Source organism: Salvelinus sp. IW2-2015, linkage group LG26, assembly GCF_002910315.2.
Source record: "Salvelinus sp. IW2-2015 linkage group LG26, ASM291031v2, whole genome shotgun sequence".
NCBI lineage: Eukaryota > Metazoa > Chordata > Actinopteri > Salmoniformes > Salmonidae > Salvelinus > Salvelinus sp. IW2-2015.
In genome coordinates, this window is record NC_036866.1 from 9,213,173 (window position 1) to 9,233,747 (window position 20,575).

Below are 20,575 nucleotides of genomic sequence, written 5' to 3' on the forward strand. Positions count from 1 at the left end.
CTAATCGCCCAACATCAGTGCCTGACCTCACTAATGCTCATGGCTGAATGGAAGCAAGTCCCCGCAGCAATGTTCCAACATCTAGCCGAAAGCCTTCCCAGAAGAGTGGAGGCTGTTATTGCAGCAAAAGGGGGGGGGGGGGTTCTACAATCATTAATGCCATGATTGTAGAATGAAACAAGCAGGTGCCCATATACTTTTGGGCATGTAGTGTAGGAGACAAATTAAGATATGTTCAGCAAGCAACCGTGGGGACACACTGGTTTAATCAACGTCGTTTCCACATAATTTCAATAAAATGTTGTTAAACCAACGTGGAATAGACATCTGTGCCCAGTGGGAAGGTTCTCTTTCCTATTTGTCCTTCAAGATAGATGACCGCATGACACAGAGATCACAATTCCTTGACCGAAAACACAAAATACAAATATCTATTTCAGTGTTTTTATTAGAAAAGGGAATTACAAAAACTTTGGCAAGTTCTGTGAATCAACAACGGCATTTGTATAAAAAACATTCAATTTCAGGTGTGTGCTGCACTGCGCATGACACCTAAGCTGCATTGCTGACCTGAAGTCAGTTCTTTAGTACACTTCAAAGTGACATCTCCAACTTAAGGCTTAATGTAACGCTGAACAAACATTCTGCAGACATTTACAGACTGTTGGAAAACAAGGCATCTGGGTTGAATCAAACACATAGCTCTGATATTTCCTCCTTAGCCGTTTCTAAAGCTAATCATTTGAGCTTGCAGCAGCTACAAACACACTTTTCTTCCTCGTGTCACTGTTTCTAAATCAGTCCTAGACTCTATTTTCTGAGAAAGCGTTATGCCCAGGTTTGTGCTATAGAACTAGCTTTTACACAACACTAACTTTTCTCTTGAATTCTTCCACATGCAAAAAAACTCAACCGTTTAGTTTTCATCCATTACTGTCGTATTAACATTGAGAATACATTGAACATCCCCATACAGAGGACAGCTGCTTTATCAGAATCTCTCATGGAATCATTTCAGTACATTTTCAGATACTACAGGATTCCAGTTCCCTTTTGCATAGTATTACCCGGCTAAATGCCGAAACCTGCTGACTCAACTCCTCCTCACCAAACAGTCTCAGATAAGTGCTTACTTGAATAACAGTAGAATTATTCATCATGACTGAGTCATACTACATGTTACCAGGCAAGGGGGAGTTGGGTATTAAAAGATGAGTTACAGGTGCCTCAACACCAAGCCAGCTGATCATTTGCAGATGTTAACTGAAGATATACCATTGCATTCTTTGAGGCTTAGTTATCATCTGCAACTCGAACTCTCCCTCAAAAAAATCMAGTGATCCTCCCCCAATATTTCCCCAAACTCTGTAAAACACAAAACAATTATTGTGTGGGGGTTCATTGATTGGCAGGAGGGGTGACTCGATTTCGTCATCCTGAGCCAGAATCACTTGGGAGGACAGGAACCATGGGAGAAGTTATTTCCTTTTCTTGTTGAACGTAACATGTTCCCCTTTCTTTTTTAAAAAGGACTTCATCCACAAGCAGGTCCTGTCGCCTCCATCTTCTTTTCCAGCCTCTCAGTGGTACTCTAAGTCCCTTCGAACAACAGAAGCCACATCTTTGGACCGAGTTGCCAGTTTCGGAGAGTAATCCAGGGGAAGACAAATCTCTTCGCTCCGTTTAATTAAATAGGGTCATCGTGTGACGCTCAAGTGGGGCTTATGGTTCAACACGTCATGCAGCGACGTCTCATGTTGAGGGGCTGAGGATTTGGGTCAATCTGCAGGAGCAAAACACAAAAGGTTTAAGATTCAATAAGTAGCCTAGCGGTTAAGAGCATTGGGCCAGTAACCGAAAGGTCGCTGGTTCAAATCCCCAAGCTGACGAGGGGGGAAAGAAAATGTAATAATCTGTCGATGTGTCCTTGAGCAAGGCTAACTGCTTCTGTAAGTCGCTCCGGATAAGAGAGCTTGATAAATGACTAAAATGTAAATTGAGTGATAGAAGTGTAGAGAGTTCAGTTAATCAAAGAAGTGCATCCCTATTGTCACGAGACTATTCCAAGGGGTGCTAGCTCACCTCGCAGTACACCGGAGGAGGTCGGAAGCGGAACTCCTGGACAAAGGCCCTGAGAGGGTGCTCCATAATCCCACTGAGGTCCTCCTCAGGATGGGGAGCTGTAATGTTCCGCTCAGCCTCCTCATCCGTCACCACAGAGCTGTAGTCAGGAGGAGCTGTGTGGGGAGGGAAAGAGGGTACAGATGAGTAAACAATTTTTCCTAAGGTAGGAGATTTTCAGGGGGACCTGGCATTGAGCTTTGGGGAACACCGCTAAGTCTTGTATTACAATGAGACTTACGCTCAGGCTGCTCGGGGATGGCCATGCGGAGCCATTCCAGGTTAACACTGTACTGGCTGCTGACGCTGGAGGTGCGGCTACCAAAGGGATGGAGGGGGATGGTGCCCATGACCAGGGGCAGCTCTAGGCACAGCTTGGAGGTCCCAGGAACATCCACACACACCTAGGTGGTGGAGAGGGGAGAAAGCTTTTAGAACTACAGTAACAGACACGTCAGTAGGGGTAAAACCACTACCGACTGATCTCTAATTAGCTTTTCATTATCAATCGGAGGCATATCCTCAACAAGGAAAATCTAATGAATATGAATGATGTACATTTCATTCTGTCTATTGCTTGAACTCACCCTGAGCATGTATTCCACTTTGATGATGCGGCACTGCAGGATGGAGGGCCCGACAGGAGGGATCTTGATGGCGCGGCCATGCCAGGTCTCCCTGCGCTGGGCGCCCACCACATCACCACTAAGCGTGGCCACCACGGCTTGCTTCTGCTTCATGGTGCCCCGGGCGATGAACGTCTGCGTCTGTGTGATGTAGGCCTTGGGCACCACAGAGCGTGAGGTGGCATTGTCAAACTCAGCAAATACAGGAATCACCTCACCTGGAAGATGAAGAATAGGTGAGGTGAGATTTGGTTCAGTTAAAATTAGTTATTTGCCTTAATGTTCCGTTTTCAGGGCCACTAGGATTAAAAGGTATGATTGGTTCTTACCTGGTGTGTAACCTTTACGATCGATCTTAGCGGTTATTGACACCTGTCCAAAATTGCGGTACCACACCCGTGCCATCTTGTCTTTAGTGCCAGCTTGGGGAGCCAATAAGGCTGGTGTGTTGATGTCAATGGGCTCGATGACTGTGAACTCCTTCTTGATCTTCCTCACTGTAGCCCAGGGCCTATGCAGCTTCACTTTCACCCAGTAGCGGATGCTGCCATGCTTGCCTTCGAAGGATGTCACCAGTGTCCTGTTGAAGCAAAAATAATAATAATAATAAACAGATTGTTTAGACATTAGTTGTTCTTTAATAAGATGCGAGGATTTCATAGGTCCAAATCAAATGCAAATTAACATTTGCCTCCAGCGTATCACTGTATAATAATTCCAAAACCATTAATTCCAGAAAGGGATACTTACTCTTCAGGCAACTGGAAACTAAATGGGAATTCATGTCTTCCAGCAGAGAGGAGGGTGTGCTCGCCATTATCTGAAGAAAAATGAATAAAATAAGCATTAATTATTTGAAACCACTTCTGATCCACATTGATTACTGAATGAGGGCCTTTTGCTTTCCAAAAGCAATGTACTAACTAAAATACATACAGGAGAAATCACTGAGTTTCTTTATTACAATGAACTGCAAATGCAGTTTTCCCTTTTCTTCTTAAACACAAGAGCACCATCACATGCCCTCTATACTGCTGGGTGCTCTTGAATGGGTATTTGCAGTCCCTTGTTTTTCTATATATTATAAAATGTAGGGCTGCATTGTCTGGGTTGGCGCCCCCCCTTGGGTTGTGCCGTGGCGGAGATCTTTGTGGGCTATACTCGGCCTTGTCTCAGGATGGTAAGTTGGTGGTTGAAGATATCCCTCTAGTGGTGTGGAGGCTGTGCTTTGGCAAAGTGTGTGGGGTTATATCCTGCCTGTTTGGCCCTGTCTGGGGGGTATCATCGGATGTGGCCACAGTGTCTCCTGACCCCTCCTGTCTCAGCCTCCAGTATTTATGCTGCAGTAGTTTACGTGTCGGGGGGCTAGGGTCAGTCTGTTATATCTGGAGTACTTCTCCTGTCTTATCCGGTGTCCTGTGTGAATTTAAGTATGCTCTCTCTAATTTCTCTCTTTCTTTCTCTCTCTCGGAGGACCTGAGCCCTAGGACCATGCCTCAGAACTACCTGGCATGATGACTCCTTGCTGTCCCCAGTCCACCTGGCCGTGCTGCTGCTCCAGTTTCAACTGTTCTGCCTGCGGCTATGGAATCCTGACCTGTTCACCGGACGTGCTACCTGTCTCAGACCTGCTGTTTTCAACTCTCTAGAGACAGCAGGAGCGGTAGAGATACTCTTAATGAGCGGCTATGAAAAGCCAACTGACATTTACTCCTGAGGTACTGACTTGTTGCACCCTCGACAACTACTGCGATTATTATTATTTGACCATGCTGGTCATTTATGAACATTTGAACATCTTGGCCATGTTCTGTTATAGTCTCCACCCGGCACAGCCAGAAGAGGACTGGCCACCCCTCATAGCCTGGTTCCTCTAGGTTTCTTCCTAGGTTTTGGCCTTTCTAGGGAGTTTTTCCTAGCCACCGTGCTTCTACACTTGCATTGCTTGCTGTCTGGGGTTTTAGGCTGGGTTTCTGTACAGCACTTTGAGATATCAGCTGATTTAAGAAAGGCTATATGAATAAATTTGATTTGCATTCAGACAGAGTAAACTCTTAGAGTGAATCCAAACTCAATCTAATATGCATAATACTGTCAAATCCTTTGACAGGGTCAAGTGCATTCAGTGGGGTATCTGTACTTTACGATTTATATATTTTTTTTTACTTCACTACATTCCTAAAGAAAATTTACTTTTTACTCCATACATTTTCCCTGACACCCAAAAGTACTAGATACATTTTGAATGCTTAGCAGGACAGGAAAAGGGTCCAATTCACACGCTTATTAAGAGAACATCCCTGGTCATCCCTACTGCCTCTGATCTGGCAGATTCACTAAATACAAATGCTTTGATAGTAAATGATGTCGGAGTGTTTAGTGACCATGGTTATCTGTAACTAGATTTTTTTTTTTATTATACAAAAAAATGTTTTTAATTGTGCCGTCTGATTTGCTTAATATAAGGATCTTTTAAATGATTCGTACTTTTACTTTTGATACTTGGGAATATTTAAAACCAAATACGTCAAGACTGTTACTCAAGTAGTATTTTACTTGAGTCATTTTCTATTAAAAAGTTATCTTTACGTCTACTCAAGTATGAGCATTTTGTACTTTTTCCACCACTGAGTGCCACAATTATTTTTCCATGCTGCAAATTGAAACGTTAAAATAAAATTAATAAAATGTGTATATTTCACCTTTAATTAACCAGGTAGGCCAGTTGAGAATTTACCATTGAGATCACCCAAATATGAAAAATATTACAGTACAGAATAACTAAGAAATAACAAAATACTTTCCCATGAGAGAAACCCTACACAAAACCCAATTATGTACAATGAAAATACTTTTCTCGAGTAAAATTTGCCCAAGTGGTTTTGCCCAATGAGTTGCATAGCATGGAACACTTCATTGCTTTCATTCACCGACAGAGTGAATGACTAACCTGCTTGCAGAAGAACTTCTCTCCTGTTGAGATATTCCACTTCGTCGCTGTAGTTTTGAGTATAGGCAGTACTGGACCCAGCCGAACGAGACTCGGTCCAATGCACTTTCGCAAAACCTTCTGCGTGCAACTTCAACGACTGCACTTTACTTTCACCTGAAAGGTCCAAAACTACTTTTCCAGACACCACGTCCCCACTGCTGAAGACTGGAGGCGAATCGATTTCTGGAGAGTCGAAGACGATGTACAACTTTTTCAATTTGTCGAAAATCATCGTGAGCGTTATTAGTTCCAAACAGTATACTTATGTTAAAATGTTATTGCTCCTTGTTCAAGTTGTCAAAGAACTCTGAAAGAATGTTTCGGTACTATCTTAATATTATTGTCGCTACACTTGCAAAACAAAACTGATTAAGTAGTCGCGGCCACAGCTCCCTGCACGATGTGGGCTGTCCTAATATATTATGTAAGGCCACATAGAGGGTAACGGACTAATAAACATCTTCCCTGGGTGTGGAGCGCTCGAGCAAACGGGGAAAACCGTGCCTGGTGATTGATGGTTACAGGTTCTTAGACGAAAACAGGCTTACTGAGCATGCCCGAACGCTGCAAAGACCCTCCCATTTGACAAAATAGTTTCACATTGCATAATAGTACAAAAGGTATTTCAGCTTTTGCTCATGCCCATTTTTTGGTATTCTGTACATGTGGTCTATGCATTAATTTCTAGAAAGGGAACATGCACAACTTGCCAAATATATACATTTTAAAGTCTGTAAATGCCTATAATGAATTATATTGTCATTGTTATTATTCATTAATGCACTGCGTGTGTGCATTTTGCTGCACCTTTTATACCTGCTATAAACTGTGTATGTGACAAACATTTGATTTGATAATAACAGTGATTTTTTTTGCCATTTCATATAGGATACCACTTCAAGAAACAGTAATAATAAGGGGAAAGTGCATGAAGATGAAAAGTACATTTTAAACAAATGTTTTATACACATACACAGAACATATATTGAAGAACAATTAGTTACATGACCTCTAGATTGCAAAATCGGGTAACATCTTGTCCCAAAAAAACAGTTGTTTACCTTTGTTTCCTGAAAGCATGCGAGGGTTATATACTGCCACCTTGTGGTGTGAACATGACACATGCAACAGCAGGGTTTCCCAAACTCAGTCCTGGGGTCCCCCTGGGTGCACGTTTTGGTTCTTTCCCTAGGGCTACACAGCTGATTCAAATAATCAAAACGTGATGGTGAGTTGGTTATTTGAATCAGCTGTGTAATTCTAGGGCAAAAAACAAAACGTGCACCCAGGACCTGTACAGTACAACTTTATGATACCCTCCGCCTCCTGGTGGCTATATGAGATTTTTTTTAAGTATCAGTCACGTAGGCCTCACTGTCTCTAATCAACTTCAGTCAGCTCTGACCATAGACTTCCTGTAGTGGCTGGGCAGATGAGATAAAAACACATACACAAGCATGATTTTGGATTTATACAGCCACGTAGTATCAAATAATCAATGGTATGCAGACAAACTAACAAGTTAATGCAGTGTAAATATTTGTGCTCAGATTGTACAGAAGGCCATAGCTACATGTTCAACAGTCTGGCTTGAATTTCTAAATATATGAAGGTGCACAAACACCAGGACTTAATATTTAGCTAATTAAGCCAGAGTTTATTCAAGCTAAAAAAAAAAATTATTGCAATGAACACAGTATCCTTATCCATCAGACAACCAAAGACAGTTGTAGTATCAGTTCCAACATGAAGTTTCTCAAAACCAGACCAACCAAACTAAAGCATTGATCAAAGCTTGAAGGGAGCAAAACTATTTTGCATTTCCATCTGACCACAGGAAAAAAGGGTAAGTTTATATGATATATGAAATAAGATGTCCACAGAATGTTTGCCCCGGAAAGTTTTATTAGTCCTTTGAAGGTTATAAAATGGCCTAACCGTAAAAAATACAATATTTTTTTCCTAATGAAATATCACTTCATAAGCTATTTCCCAACGGATTTAGCATGATTAAAGTTTACTTTTATACATGTCTGAACACTGAAGTCCCAGACTTCCAACTACAGTGTATTTGGAAAGTATTCAGACCCCTTGACCTTTTCCACTTTGTTACATTACAGCATTATTCTAAAATGGATTAAATGGTCCCCCCCAATAAATCTACACACAATACCCCATAATAACAAAGCAAAAAAACAGATTTAGAAATTTTAGCAAATTTATTTAAAAAATTACTGAAATATCAAATTGGCATAAGTATTCAGACCCTTTACTCAGTACTTTGTTGACGCACCTTTGGCAGAGATTACAGCCTCGAGTCTTCTTGGGTATGAAGCTACAAGCTTGGCACAGCTGTATTTTATGAGTTTCTCCCATTCTTCTCTGCAGATCCTCTCAAGCGCTGTCAGGCTGGATGGGGAGTGTCGCTGCACAGCTATTTTCAGGTCTCTCCAGAGATGTTCGAGCAGGTTCAAATTCAGGCTCTGGCTGGGCCACTCAAGGACATTCAGAGACTCATCCCGAAGCCACTCCTGTGTTGTCTTGTCTGTATGCGTCGGGTCTTTGCCCTGTTGGTTCACCTCCCAGTCTGAGGTCCTGAGCGCTATGGTGCAGGTTTTCATCAAGTATCTCTCTGCACTTTGCTCCGTTCATCTTTCCCTCGATCCTGACTAGTCTCCCAGTCCATGGCGCTGAAAAACATCCCCACAGMATGATGATGCCACCACCATGCTTTTGAGAGTCCTTTAGGTGCCTTTTGGCAAGCTGCAAGCAGGTGGTCATGTGCCATTAAGAATGATGGAGGCCACTGTGTTCATGGGTACCTTCAATGCTGCAGATATTTTTTGGTACCCTTTTGCAGATCTGTGCCTCGACACAATCCTTTGTTGGAACTCTACAGACTATTCCTTCAAATCAAATTTTATTTGTCACATACGCTGAATACTTTACCGTGAAATGCTTACTTACAAGCCCTTAACCAACAATGCAGTTAAGAAAATATTTACTAAATAAAACTACATTTAAAAAATGTAAAAAACAATAAAATAACAATAATGAGGCTATATACCGAGTCAATGTGTGGGGGGTACAGGTTAGTCGAGGTAATTTGTACATGTAGGTAAGGGTAAAGTGACTATGCATATATAATAAACAGCAAGTAGTGGCAGTGTAAAACCAAAAGGGGGAGGGGTGGGGTCAATGCAAATAGTCTGGGTGGCCATTAATTGTTCAGAAGTCTTATGGCTTGGAAGGGTAAAAGCTGTTAAGGAGCCTTTTGGTCCTAGTACCACTTGCCGTGCGGTAGCAGAGAGAACAGTCTATGACTTGGGTGACTGGAGTCTGACAATTGTTTGGGCCTTCCTCTGACACTGGCTAGTATATAGGTCCTGGACCTCATGGCATGGCTTTTGCTCTAACATGCACTGTCAACTGTGGGACCTTGTATAGACAAGTGTGTGCCTTTCCAAATCATATCCAATCAATTGAATTTACCACAGTTGTAGAAACATCAAGGATGATCAATATGGAAACAGGTTGCACCGGAGCTCAATTTCGAGTCTCATAGCAAAGGGTCTGAATACCTATGTAAATAAGGTATTTTTTTATACATTTAAAAACATTTCTAAAAACCTGTTTTCACTTTGTCATTGAGGTATTGTGTGTAGATTAATAAGGATTTTTTATTTTATCCATTTTAGCAAAAGGCTGACAAAATGTGGAAAAGGGGAAGGGGTCTGAATACATTCCAAATGCACTGTATTAGTCAGGTAAAGGATTTTTAGGGGGTGTATTTCAACAGATTTCTGTAGAGGCTGTTTACCTAGCTGGGACTCCAGATACAATCTATAAGTTAATTGTTTTTCTATTCATGGAGATCTTCTTGATTTGAAATAACAAAACCTAATCAAAGTTAGTACTGTAGTAACTTACCTACGCATTAAATCTTGGAGTACTTTTGAAGGTTCTCTGGAATAACAAAAACCTTGCTTGACAAGTTTGCATGTAAAGAAATGAGGACTTAATGTGCCGTATAGTGAAGACACAGGGTTGGGGGGTGTCCTGTCCCTCAAGCTCCCACGTGTTGTTTTCCCTGTTGCCTGAGAGACAGAGGCAGCATTTTTTTAAACCCCCAGCCCTTTTCAGACAAGCAACTGCCTCTGCCTCTTATTGGGCATCTCCACTCGCGCTTCCTTTTACGTAAGTTTATTCTTTCCAAAAGCACTATTCACAGTTGTCTATCAGTCATAATGAAAGAACATATAAAACCCCTAAATCAAGACTGTAAATTGCCATGACTTTCCAGTGACACGACTGCTCTATTTATTTACCCTGCAGTCTGATGTCCTACACTCAGAGAAAAAAAAGGGGGGGAAAGTGCTATATAGAACCTACAAGGGTTTTTCAGCTGTCCCCATAGGAGAACCCTTTGAAGTACCCTTTTTGGTTCCAGGTAGAACCCTTTCCGAAGAACCCTTTTGGAACCCATTTTTCTAAGAGTAAATCCAATTCCTATAAGCATGTTGGTGCTACACGTGAGCTTCATTCACACACACAACCAAATTTTAAATATTAAGTTCATGCTGTAAAATATTTTCCAGAGTTTCGTGCCTCTAACAATGCAAATGTTCTAATAGGTGTGTATTTTTTTCGAGGGCCATAAGTAGGGCCTGTGTCTTTACTGTGTCCTACAGTAGGCTTGGTGAAATCCAAGGTGCACTAGGCTACTTTTAGAGATAACTTCTTAAAACACCCAAACAATTAGTCCCATTCATTGGCTCAAAATTAAAAGGAAATCAATATATGCTACACCTTAGAAATAGTTTAACATTTTTGAGAAATAACAAAACAGTTGAACAATGACCAGAGTGCTTTTTCCATGAGAAGACTACTTACCTCGGATGAGATGTTGCCTCTTCCTGAAGTAACTGATCTTGGAGGTGTAGTCGTTGTAAACGGCATTCATGCCTCCACTGCGATTCTCAAGCCAGTGGGCAGTGGCAACCCCTCTTCCAAGGACCTTCATGGAATCCACTTTCGTATCCCTGTTGAGCTCCAAAACGACCTTTCCGGACAGTATCTCGCTGCTGGCATACACAGCATCGCCCGGCCCGTCGAACTCCAGCTTAAAACTTTTGATAGTATTGAAAGTCATTCCTTGGAGGGGAAAATAAAGATGTTTTACCACAACAAAATGTAGCCTGAGACATAAATAACTGAAGGATCCGTGCTGTTTGTCAATCACACGATTCTACAACTCAATATATATACACTAAATTAAATTACACTGTTTATAAATAAAATATTTCACACCAGCAGATCAAAAGTCTGTCAAAGAATGCAAACCAAACCTACCTTAAAAAAAATGGGAGATGGTGAATTCGAGGTGCCAGGCTGACTGTTATATTTATATTGTACAATGTTCTACCACATAATTTCGACGCACAGATACGACAGGTTCCGTTTACACGCCAATTAGAATAAAGCACATTTGAGTCACGTCGCCCACTCTTTAAGACGAGCGTGGACAGAAAGCGACAACTGCAGAGATATTAGAGAAAGGATGAGATAGGAATCCCATTGGCAATGGATGGAGTAACGAAAAATTCCTCATCAGCAGACTGTCGACCAACCGCGTTCACGTTGTCATGATGCGTCACGCAGTTGATAAGTTCATCGTCACGCAAACCTTTCTCAAAGTCAGGGTATGAGTCGAGAAACCTGCCAATTTTCGTCAAAAGTACGTAATATCACGATTCCAATGCTATACGATATTAAAGAGAACAAGTTAATTATCTCACATATCGGATTGCAATGGTGTAGTTCTTGTTGACGAAATTCATGCTAATGTTTTTTTTTTTAGCTAGAACCCAATTGACTTCCATTCACTCCATGAAGGAGAGCTCTTCTTGTCCCACAAATGCACCGCGCGCCCCATTGACGAAGCACGGGCAACGTACACAAAAAGAGGTAAAACAATTCAAATGGAGTTTCCTATCTCCTCAAAAGTATCTGACTACTTTTTTCAGTACGTGCTTGAAATGTAATTGGTTTACGAGATGATTCGCTCATAGATTGCTGTCCAATCCTTCCCTCCCTCATACATGAGTGCACCATTTTATGTCTCATGTCTCCATACCTATGCAATACGCATCAACCGTATAAGAAAATAGATAATGCATTGGATGCATAAGATATCAATGCATGGAATAAATCAAATCAAATATTCATATTTAATAGGTTTAGGTATTAATTTATGAAAATATAGATTCAAATGGAAGAATATTCTCCCATATTCTATCGGATAGTATTTGGCCATTCCATAAAATGATTAAATAATCAGGGCTATCAGATTCACATGCATAAATCATGGGATCATATAACTATGAAATGTTTTAAAGAAATCTTACTGTACACACACAAACACCTCATTCCAATTTTAGAGGTCAATAATGGGTAGCATCAACATCACATGGATGAAAAGTGTTGTCAAACCAAGATTTAAATAAAACTGATGCTGAAATACAGATAGTCATAGACACAGACACTATTGGATACACTACATCAATAACAGTGAAGGTGAACTAATTTAGCCTAATGTAGCCTATTACTTGTAGATTTTTCTGACTAGTGCAAAAAAGTTGCTATATAAATGTCCATCTTAAAAAATACATGTAAATTGATAACATCTGATATGTGTTGATGGATTAATGAACTTGGCTATGTTTCCCTTCATGATAACTGGGTCATTGTCCTTTCAGGTGTGTGAAATCAGGTTTGACATATTTACGTCTACCCACCAACTCACAGTTTTGCTCAACAAAGCAGCTGCCAAAACATGGCAATCAGCAGCTTGGGTTCAAGGTTATGTTGCTGTTTCGTCATTCTCCTATTTGTTTTTACACATATCATACTTAGTCAGGTGTAAAAAAGGGAGTAAATCCAATAACTAAATCTGTCATTGCCCAAACAGACACTAACCTTCACTAACCTCAGCAACACACTTATTGAATACCACATGTCTCATAATACCCATAAAACCTAGCGGTAAAACTCGGAAATGGTTCCAATCCTTTTTTCCACCATACATTTTTCTGTAGGGGATTTTAGAACTACTTCATATAAGGTCTGTGTTTCGTGTAGGCTTACCCTGGCGTGATGTTTTGATAACCGTGCAAATGTCTCTCAGACAAGGTAACTTTTATCAATATATTCGCCTGTAACTACCCCCTCAAAATGAAATGCTAATTAGACGCTAATGTGGTTATCATTGGGGACTACACATCCTGTCGCAAGCTTTGACGTAATCACTCAAGGCCCAGGGTGGAAAAAAACTCAACATTTCTCCATGTGAACTCTCATCGACGAGTAGCAAGTAATCTAGCGAGTAGATATTATAGCCTTTTAAGTTTCTAGTTTGATATTGAAATTGTGTATTTCTCGTGTGTATTTTTGTTTAGCATTATTCCCTACAGGCGGTGACATGCTAGAGAAAGTGCCTAACATTAGCGGTCAGCGCTAACTAGCTAACATTAAATATCCCTGCCCTGGTGGACTAGCTAGCATGTCACCACTCGTGGGGTCTGGGGAAAAGTCTGACTACACGAACAATGGGCTAACGTAACTATTTAGCTAAACGTTAGATATATATCTCTGCCCTGGTGGGCCAATATTAACTAGCATGTCACCACGTTGAAAAGTGTGACTACACGGAAGGTGAACTAACGTTAACTAGCTGGCTAGCTAGCTCACAAAGGACTTGTGGGGCTCAATGTTTTCCCATGCAAAACCCTTTTAATACTCTTATGTTCATCCTTGAAAAATGCCATAAGGTCTGGAATAGACACCAAAGTCAACTGCTCTGCTAACTAGCTAGCTAAAGTGTAGTCAGGGCTCAGGTCTCTGATCGCACTGGTAAACGGTTGACAGTCGGCTAGAGATGGTGTGCAGGTGCTTCCTGCAGGAATTTGTAGTCTTGCTGGGGTCTTCTCTGTTGCTTTGTAGCATTTAAAAAAAAATGTAAATGKAAGCGAATATATTGATCAAATTCACCTTGTCTGAGAGGGAATTACAGTTATCAAAACATCACAACAAGGTAAGCCTACACCAAACTAGGGCTGTTAAGGTAACCTTATTACTGCCACACCGGTTATGACAGTCAAATCCATATGACCATTTAGTCAGGGTAATTAGGGTTCTCCAAGCTCTGATGCTGCTGATGGTCATTAGTAGCCTACCAAAATTGCAAACTGCCTGGTACTCAGCACTCTATTGTCCTAACCACTCTGACATCAATGCAAATGTATCGAAAATCTAATCAAACATGTTGCGCAACATTTCTATAGGCTATGCAATTGCGTGATAAAGTTTTGATGGCCTCTATTAAAAAGAGGAGGTAGGCTAGACCTACTATAATTATTTATCAACTTTCTTAATATTAAGCACATTGCTTTGCTTTACAAAAGGAGTATATCCTCCTAGGGGCATGAAAATTAACCATGGGAGAAGAGTTCTCCATTCGTTATTTAAGTGCATAGATGACATCTATTTTTTTTCCCATGCCCCTTTTCCGATACAGGTGCATGATAATGGTCCATTCTAAATAAAAACTAATATCACTAATATCAAAACTAATATCATATATTATTTAGTATATGTAAAGACATTTCAATTAAGAATAGTCTGATTCATGACAATATTAGCCTTTCACTTGTGAATGATGTATTATCGCGTGTGAATGATGCCCAGCTTGTGCATTAAGGCAAGAAATAGCGTATACTTTTGTGTGACTTTTTCAAATCATAGTCACACACCTCATGTAGCCTAGCCCATAGGCCTATGTGTTTTGAATCCCAACTAAAATGGACAAATAACTTCTTAAAATGTAGGACATTAATCTGCTATATAACTGGTGTAGAGCCTAACTGGCATACATAGGCTGCAAGTGAGTTTCAAGTTTGGGGAAGATAATTTTCACCGTAAAAATGCATCTTCATAATAAAGCATTACATTGCATAATCGCATTTGCTGTCACTTTCAAGAACAGTGTTTTCCCGCTAATTGATTGCATTTTGGAACATTCGCACTTATAGACTACTGCTGTGTGCGCATTGCTGCGCTTATAAAGTGAAAAAATTGCCTAATAGTTTATCAAAAATGTAAGCTTAACAATCAGCCTCATTGCTTTAAAAAAAGGTTGTGAGTGGTTGTATTCATTTGGAATCTAATCGCATCCCACAACTATCCCAGAGTATGTTTGGAATATTTATTTATTGCACAGAAGAACAAATTGACCAATGGAATAGGTCCCAAAAAATGTATTTACTATGGGGATAGTTGTTTGACATAGGCTAGTGCTTTTGCTATTCGCTACGCCTACTCATTTTTTTGGCTGACTAACTCATCTTGTTGGCTGACGAAAAGTAGGCTAAATGCAGTGGTGGAAAAAGTACCCAATTGCCATACTTGAGTAAAAGTAAAGATACTACTTGAGTAAGTCTAAAAGTATTTGGTTTAAATATACTTAAGTATCAAAAGTAAAAGTATGAATAATTTCTAATTGCTTATATTAGGCAAACCAGACTGCACAATTATATATATTTTTAATGTAAGGATAGCCAGGGTCACACTATAACATGCAGACAATTTACAAGCGAAGCTTTTATGTTTAGTGAGTCTGCCAGATCAGAGGAAGTAGGGATGACCAGGGATGTTCTCTTGATAAATGTGTGTATCATGACACAAGGCGAGACCCAGATGCAGACACAGGAGGCAGATGGTTGAAGTTTAAGATGTTTAATAATCTAAAAGGAGTAGGCAAGAGAATGGTCGTGGACAGGCAAACGGTCAAAACCAGTTCAGAGTCTAGGAGATACAGAGTGGCAGACAGGCTCGAGGTCAAGGCAGGCAGGTACAGAGTCCAGAAACAGGCAAGGGTCAAAACCGGGAGGACTAGAAAAAGGAGAATAGCAAAGGCAGGAGAACGGGAAAAACCGCTGGTTGACTTGGAAACATACAAGACGAACTTGCACAGAGAGACAGGAAACACAGGGATAAATACACTGTGGAAAACAAGCGATAGCTGGAGGGGTGGTGACAATAACAAGTGAAACAGATCAGGGTGTGACAGAACCACCCCCCCCCCCAGGGGCGCCACCTGGCATCCTACCTGGCTGACCGGCGGTGGGGAAAAAAGGCGATGAAGCACTAGCCTATGTCCAAGATGTCTTTAGCAGGGACCCAGCACCTCTCCTCCGGGCCATAACCCTCCCAATCAACCAGGTACTGGAAACCCCTGCCCCGTGGTCGAACCCTCAGGAGGCTTCTCACTGTATACGCTGTCTGGCCATCGAGGACCCAGGGGGGAGAGATGGGCCTGGAAACAGAAGACAAAAGGACTGTGAGACACGGGCTTAATCTTAGACACATGGAAGGTAGGGTGAATACGGAGGGTACGGGGTAACACAAGACGGACAGCAGTGGAACTCAGGACTCTGGAGATGGGAAATGAAACAGGGAGACAGCTTGCGGGACTCTACCCGAAGGGGCAGATCCCAAGTGGAAAGCCATACCCTCTGCACAATGCGGTAGAGGGGAGCTGGGGTCCGGTGACGGTCTGCCTGTCCACGATACCTGGAGTTGGTCTTGAGAATAGCCGCCCTGGCTCTTCTCCAGGTACGTCGACAGCGGAGGACAAACATCTGGGCCGAGGGTACGCCGGACTGAGTTGGGGACAAACATCCAGTTAGCCGGGCCCTCTTCAGGTCCAGGCTGGGAGCGTTGTGCCCTGCGAACCAGGGTGTCAATACCCCAATCCACAGTGGCTGCTAGGCATATGGTAGGGAAAAGGGTCTCGGTGACCGAGGGTGTGGCAGAGGAACTGTATAGGCGAGAGAGAGCGTCAGGCTTCACATTTTTGGACCCTGGGCGGTAGGAAATGGTGAAGTTGAATCTGGTAAGCAGAGCCCCCTGGGCCTGCCTGGAGTTAAGGCGCTTGGCTGTACGGAGATATTCCAGATTTTTATGGTCGGTCCAGACCAGGAATGGCTGTTCTGCTCCTTCCAGCCAGTGCCTCCACTCTTCCAGCTCCATCTTGACCGCCAGGAGTTCTCGGTTGCCTACTTCTTAGTTCCTCTCTACAGAATTGAGACGATGGGACAGGAAGGCACAGGGATGAAGCTTTTGGTCCTGGGCAGATCGCTGGGACAGGATGGCCCCCACTCCAGCATCAGATGCATCCACCTCAACCACAAATTGACGCGACGTGTCCGAATGGATGAGGATGGGTGCTGTTGTGAACCGATGCTTCAGGTCCACAAAGGCTTTGACAGCAGGAGACCATTTGAATGGTACTTTGAAAGAAGTGAGTGCCGAGAGGGGGGCTGCCAGGGTGCTGTAACCCCGAATGAAACGGGGGTAGACATCTGCAAATCCTAGGAAACATTGCAACTGCACCCTGGACGTAGGTTGAGGCCAATCCACCACTGCTTTCACCTTTCCAGGATCCATCTGGACATTACCCTCAGCAATGACATATCCCAGAAAAGCGATAGTAGAGCGGTGGAACTCACTTCTCGGCTTTCACGAACAGTTGGTTCTCCCGGAGGCGCTAGCAAAAGGGCAAAACCAGTTCAGAGTCCAGGAGGTACAGAGTGGCAGACAGGCTCGAGGTCAAGGCAGGCAGGTACAGAGTCCAGAAACAGGCAAGGGTCAAAACTGGGAAGACTTGAAAAGGAGAATAGCAAAGGCAGGAGAATGGGAAAAACCGCTGGTTGACTTGGGAACATACAAGACGAACTGGCACAGAGAGACAGTAAACACAGGGATAAATACACTGGGGAAAACAAGCGACATCTGGAGAGGTGGAGACAATAACAAGAACAGGTGAACAGATCAGGGTGTGACAGCGTGAATTGGACCATTTTCCTGTCCTACTAAGCATTCAAAATGTTCCGAGTACTTTTGGGTGTCAGGGAAAATGTATGGAGTAAAAAGTACAGAATTTTATTTCGGAATGTAGTGAAGTAAAAGTAAACGTTGTCAAAAATATAAATAGTAAAGTACAGTTACCCCAAAAAACGACTTAAGTTTGTCAGGTTTTGGCCAGGACTGTTCTGGTTTTTGTCACTAGATGTCCCCATTGCACCTTTTTTGAACCTTTTGTTTTTTCCTTGCTCTATTATTGTTTGCACCTGTGTGTCGTTCCCTTGTTGGTATTTAAACCCTGTGTGTTCCTCAGTTCTTTGCTCAGTGTTTGTATGTTAGCACCCAGCCCCAGCCCAAGCCTTGTTGTGAACATATATTTTCTCTTGTTGGATTTTCCAGAGGTTCTCTGGTTTTGTTCTTGTGTATTTTTGGATTAGTCTTTTGAGGTTTGTTTTTTCCCTTGCTGTTCTTACCACTTTGTGGATTTCTTTGTATTTTGGAAGATATCCATTTTTTGCCTCTTGGCTTTATTTTGGATGTTGTGGATTTATATTCTTTGCCTGAAGATCTTGTTCTTTTATTAAACCACCATCTCTAGTACTGCTGTGTCTGCCTCATCTTCTGGGTTCTGCCGATTATTAGTGACTGTTTCTCGCACCGGGTCCTGACAGAAACACTGAGCCAGTAAAATGAACCCAGAGGCAGCCAGTACCCAGGACTTTTTTCCCATGCTGTCCCACCACGAGGGGACTGTCCAACGTCACGAAGCTGCTCTGGTTCAGCAAGAGGCCTTAATGGCTGGACATTCTCAACTTCTGTCGGAGATGATGACTTCCATAAAGCAGATTTCTGATCAACTTTCTCCTGCAACCGCTTCTGCTCCAGTTCATCAGATTCAAGTGCCCGTGGCAGTTAACCCAAATCAAATCAAATCAAATCAAATTTTATTAGTCACATACACATGGTTAGCAGATGTTAATCGAGTGTAGCGAAATGCTTGTGCTTCTAGTTCCGACAATGCAGTAATAACCAACAGTAATCTAACCAACAATTCCACACTACTACCTTACACACACACACAGTGTAAAGGGATAAAGAATATGTACATAAAGATATATGAATGAGTGGTGGTACAGAACGGCATGGCAGATGCAGTAGATGGTATAGAGTACGGTATATACGTATGAGATGAGTACTGTAGGGTATGTAAACATAAAGTGGCATAGTTTAAAGTGGCTATGGTACATGTATTGCATAAAGATGGCAAGATGCAGTAGATGATATAGAGTACAGTATATATACATATGAGATGGGTAATGTAGGGTATGTAACATTGTATTAAGTGGCATTGCTTAAAGTGGCTAGTGGTACATTTTTACATAATTTCCATCAATTCCATTTTAAAGTGGCTGGAGTTGAGTCAGTATGTTGGCAGCGGCCGCTAAATGTTAGTGGTGGCTGTTTAGCAGTCTGATGGCCTTGAGATAGAAGCTGTTTTTCAGTCTCTCGGTCCCTGCTTTGATGCACCTGTACTGACCTCGCCTTCTGGATGATAGCGGGTGACAGGCAGTGGCTTGGGTGGTTGTTGTCTTGATGATCTTTATGGCTTCCTGTGACATCGGGTGGTGTAGGTGTCCTGGAGGGCAGTAGTTTGCCCCTGGTGATGCGTTCTGCAGACCTCACTACCTCTGGAGAGCCTTACGGTTGTGGCGGAGAGTGTGCCGTACCAGGCGTGATACAGCCCGACAGGATGCTCTCGATTGTGCATCTGTAGAAGTTTGTGAGTGCTTTGGTGACAAGCCGAATTTCTTCAGCCTCCTGAGGTTGAAGAGGCGCTGCTGCCGCCTTCTTCACAACGCTGTCTGTGTGGGTGGACCAATTTCCAAGTTTGTCCGTGATGTGTACACCGAGGAACTTAAAACTTTCCACCTTCTCCACTACTGACCCGTCGATGTGGATAGGGGGGTGCTCCCTCTGCTGTTTCCTGAAGTCCACAATCATCTCCTTTGTTTTGTTGACGTTGAGTATGAGGTTATTTTCCTGACACCACACTCCGAGGGCCTCACCTCCTCCCTGTAGGCCGTCTCGTCGTTGTTAGTGATCAAGCCTACCACTGTAGTGTCATCCGCAAACTTGATGATTGAGTTGGAGCGTGCATGGCCACGCAGTCGTGGGTGAACAGGGAGTACAGGAGAGGGCTCAGAACGCACCCTTGTGGGGCCCAGTGTTGAGGATCAGCGGGGTGGAGATGTTGTTACCTACCCTCACCACCTGGGGGCGGCCCGTCAGGAAGTCCAGGACCCAGTTGCACAGGGCGGGGTCGAGACCCAGGGTCTCGAGCTTGATGACGAGTTTGGAGGGTACTATGGTGTTAAATGCTGAGCTGTAATCGATGAACAGCATTCTCACATGGGTATTCTCTTGTCCAGATGGGTTAGGGCAGTGTGCAGTGTGGTTGCGATTGCGTCGTCTGTGGACCTATTGGGTCGGTAAGCAAATTGGAGTGGGTCTAGGGTGTCCGGTAGGGGTGGAGGTGATATGGTCCTTGACTAGTCTCTCAAAGCACTTCATGATGACGGAAGTGAGTGCTACGGGGCGGTAGGGTTTAGCTCAGGTTACCTTAGCTTTCTTGGGACCAGGAACAATGGTGGCCCTCTTGAAGCATGTGGGAACAGCAGACTGGGATAAGGATTGATTGAATATGTCCGTAAACACACCAGCCAGCTGGTCTGCGCATGCTCTGAGGACGCGGCTGGGAATGCCGTCTGGGCCTGCAGCCTTGCGAGGGTTAACACGTTTAAATGTTTTACTCACCTCGGCTGCAGTGAAGGAGAGCCCGCAGGTTTTGGTAGGGGGCCGTGTCAGTGGCACTGTATTGTCCTCAAAGCGGGCAAAAAAGTTGTTTACCGCCTGA

General features: G+C 42.8%; 1 protein-coding gene and 1 long non-coding RNA gene across 3 annotated transcripts in view; one reads left to right on the plus strand and one right to left on the minus strand.

The window, feature by feature from the left end:
- Nucleotides 1-430: 430 nt before the first annotated feature.
- Nucleotides 431-11,392, minus strand: LOC111952393 (arrestin domain-containing protein 2). 2 transcript variants are annotated; one of them, XM_023971014.2, is made up of 8 exons: nt 11,092-11,392; nt 10,633-10,893; nt 3,498-3,567; nt 3,077-3,327; nt 2,709-2,965; nt 2,363-2,525; nt 2,083-2,237; nt 431-1,783 (listed from the first exon to the last, which is right to left on the minus strand). In XM_023971014.2, exons 2-8 carry the CDS (start codon nt 10,889-10,891, stop codon nt 1,730-1,732), a joined length of 1,209 nt encoding a protein of 402 aa, XP_023826782.1. In that variant the 5' UTR covers nt 10,892-10,893; nt 11,092-11,392; the 3' UTR covers nt 431-1,729. The 2 variants fall into 2 exon arrangements, with proteins under 2 accessions (XP_023826782.1, XP_023826781.1); XM_023971013.2 differs by lacking the exons at nt 10,633-10,893; nt 11,092-11,392 and adding an exon at nt 5,698-6,444.
- Nucleotides 11,393-11,418: 26 nt separating this feature from the next.
- The window catches only part of LOC111952395 (uncharacterized), a 23,061-nt gene continuing 13,904 nt past the window's right edge, over nt 11,419-20,575 (plus strand). The window contains exons 1-2 of the long non-coding RNA XR_002875722.2: nt 11,419-11,476; nt 11,600-11,706. This is a non-coding gene — a long non-coding RNA (uncharacterized lncRNA). The remainder of the gene's footprint in view (nt 11,477-11,599; nt 11,707-20,575) is intronic.

Bases quoted from the DNA above. Each gene is read 5' to 3' on its own strand.
- LOC111952393 (XM_023971013.2), bottom strand. From the start codon at position 5,971: ATGATTTTCGACAAATTGAAAAAGTTGTACATCGTCTTCGACTCTCCA. The intron at 2,966-3,076 runs GTAAGAACCAAT...TTCATCTTCCAG, and splicing joins TCGTAAAGGTTACACACCAG to GTGAGGTGATTCCTGTATTT. The intron at 2,238-2,362 runs GTAAGTCTCATT...CTCCCCACACAG, and splicing joins CATCCCCGAGCAGCCTGAGC to CTCCTCCTGACTACAGCTCT.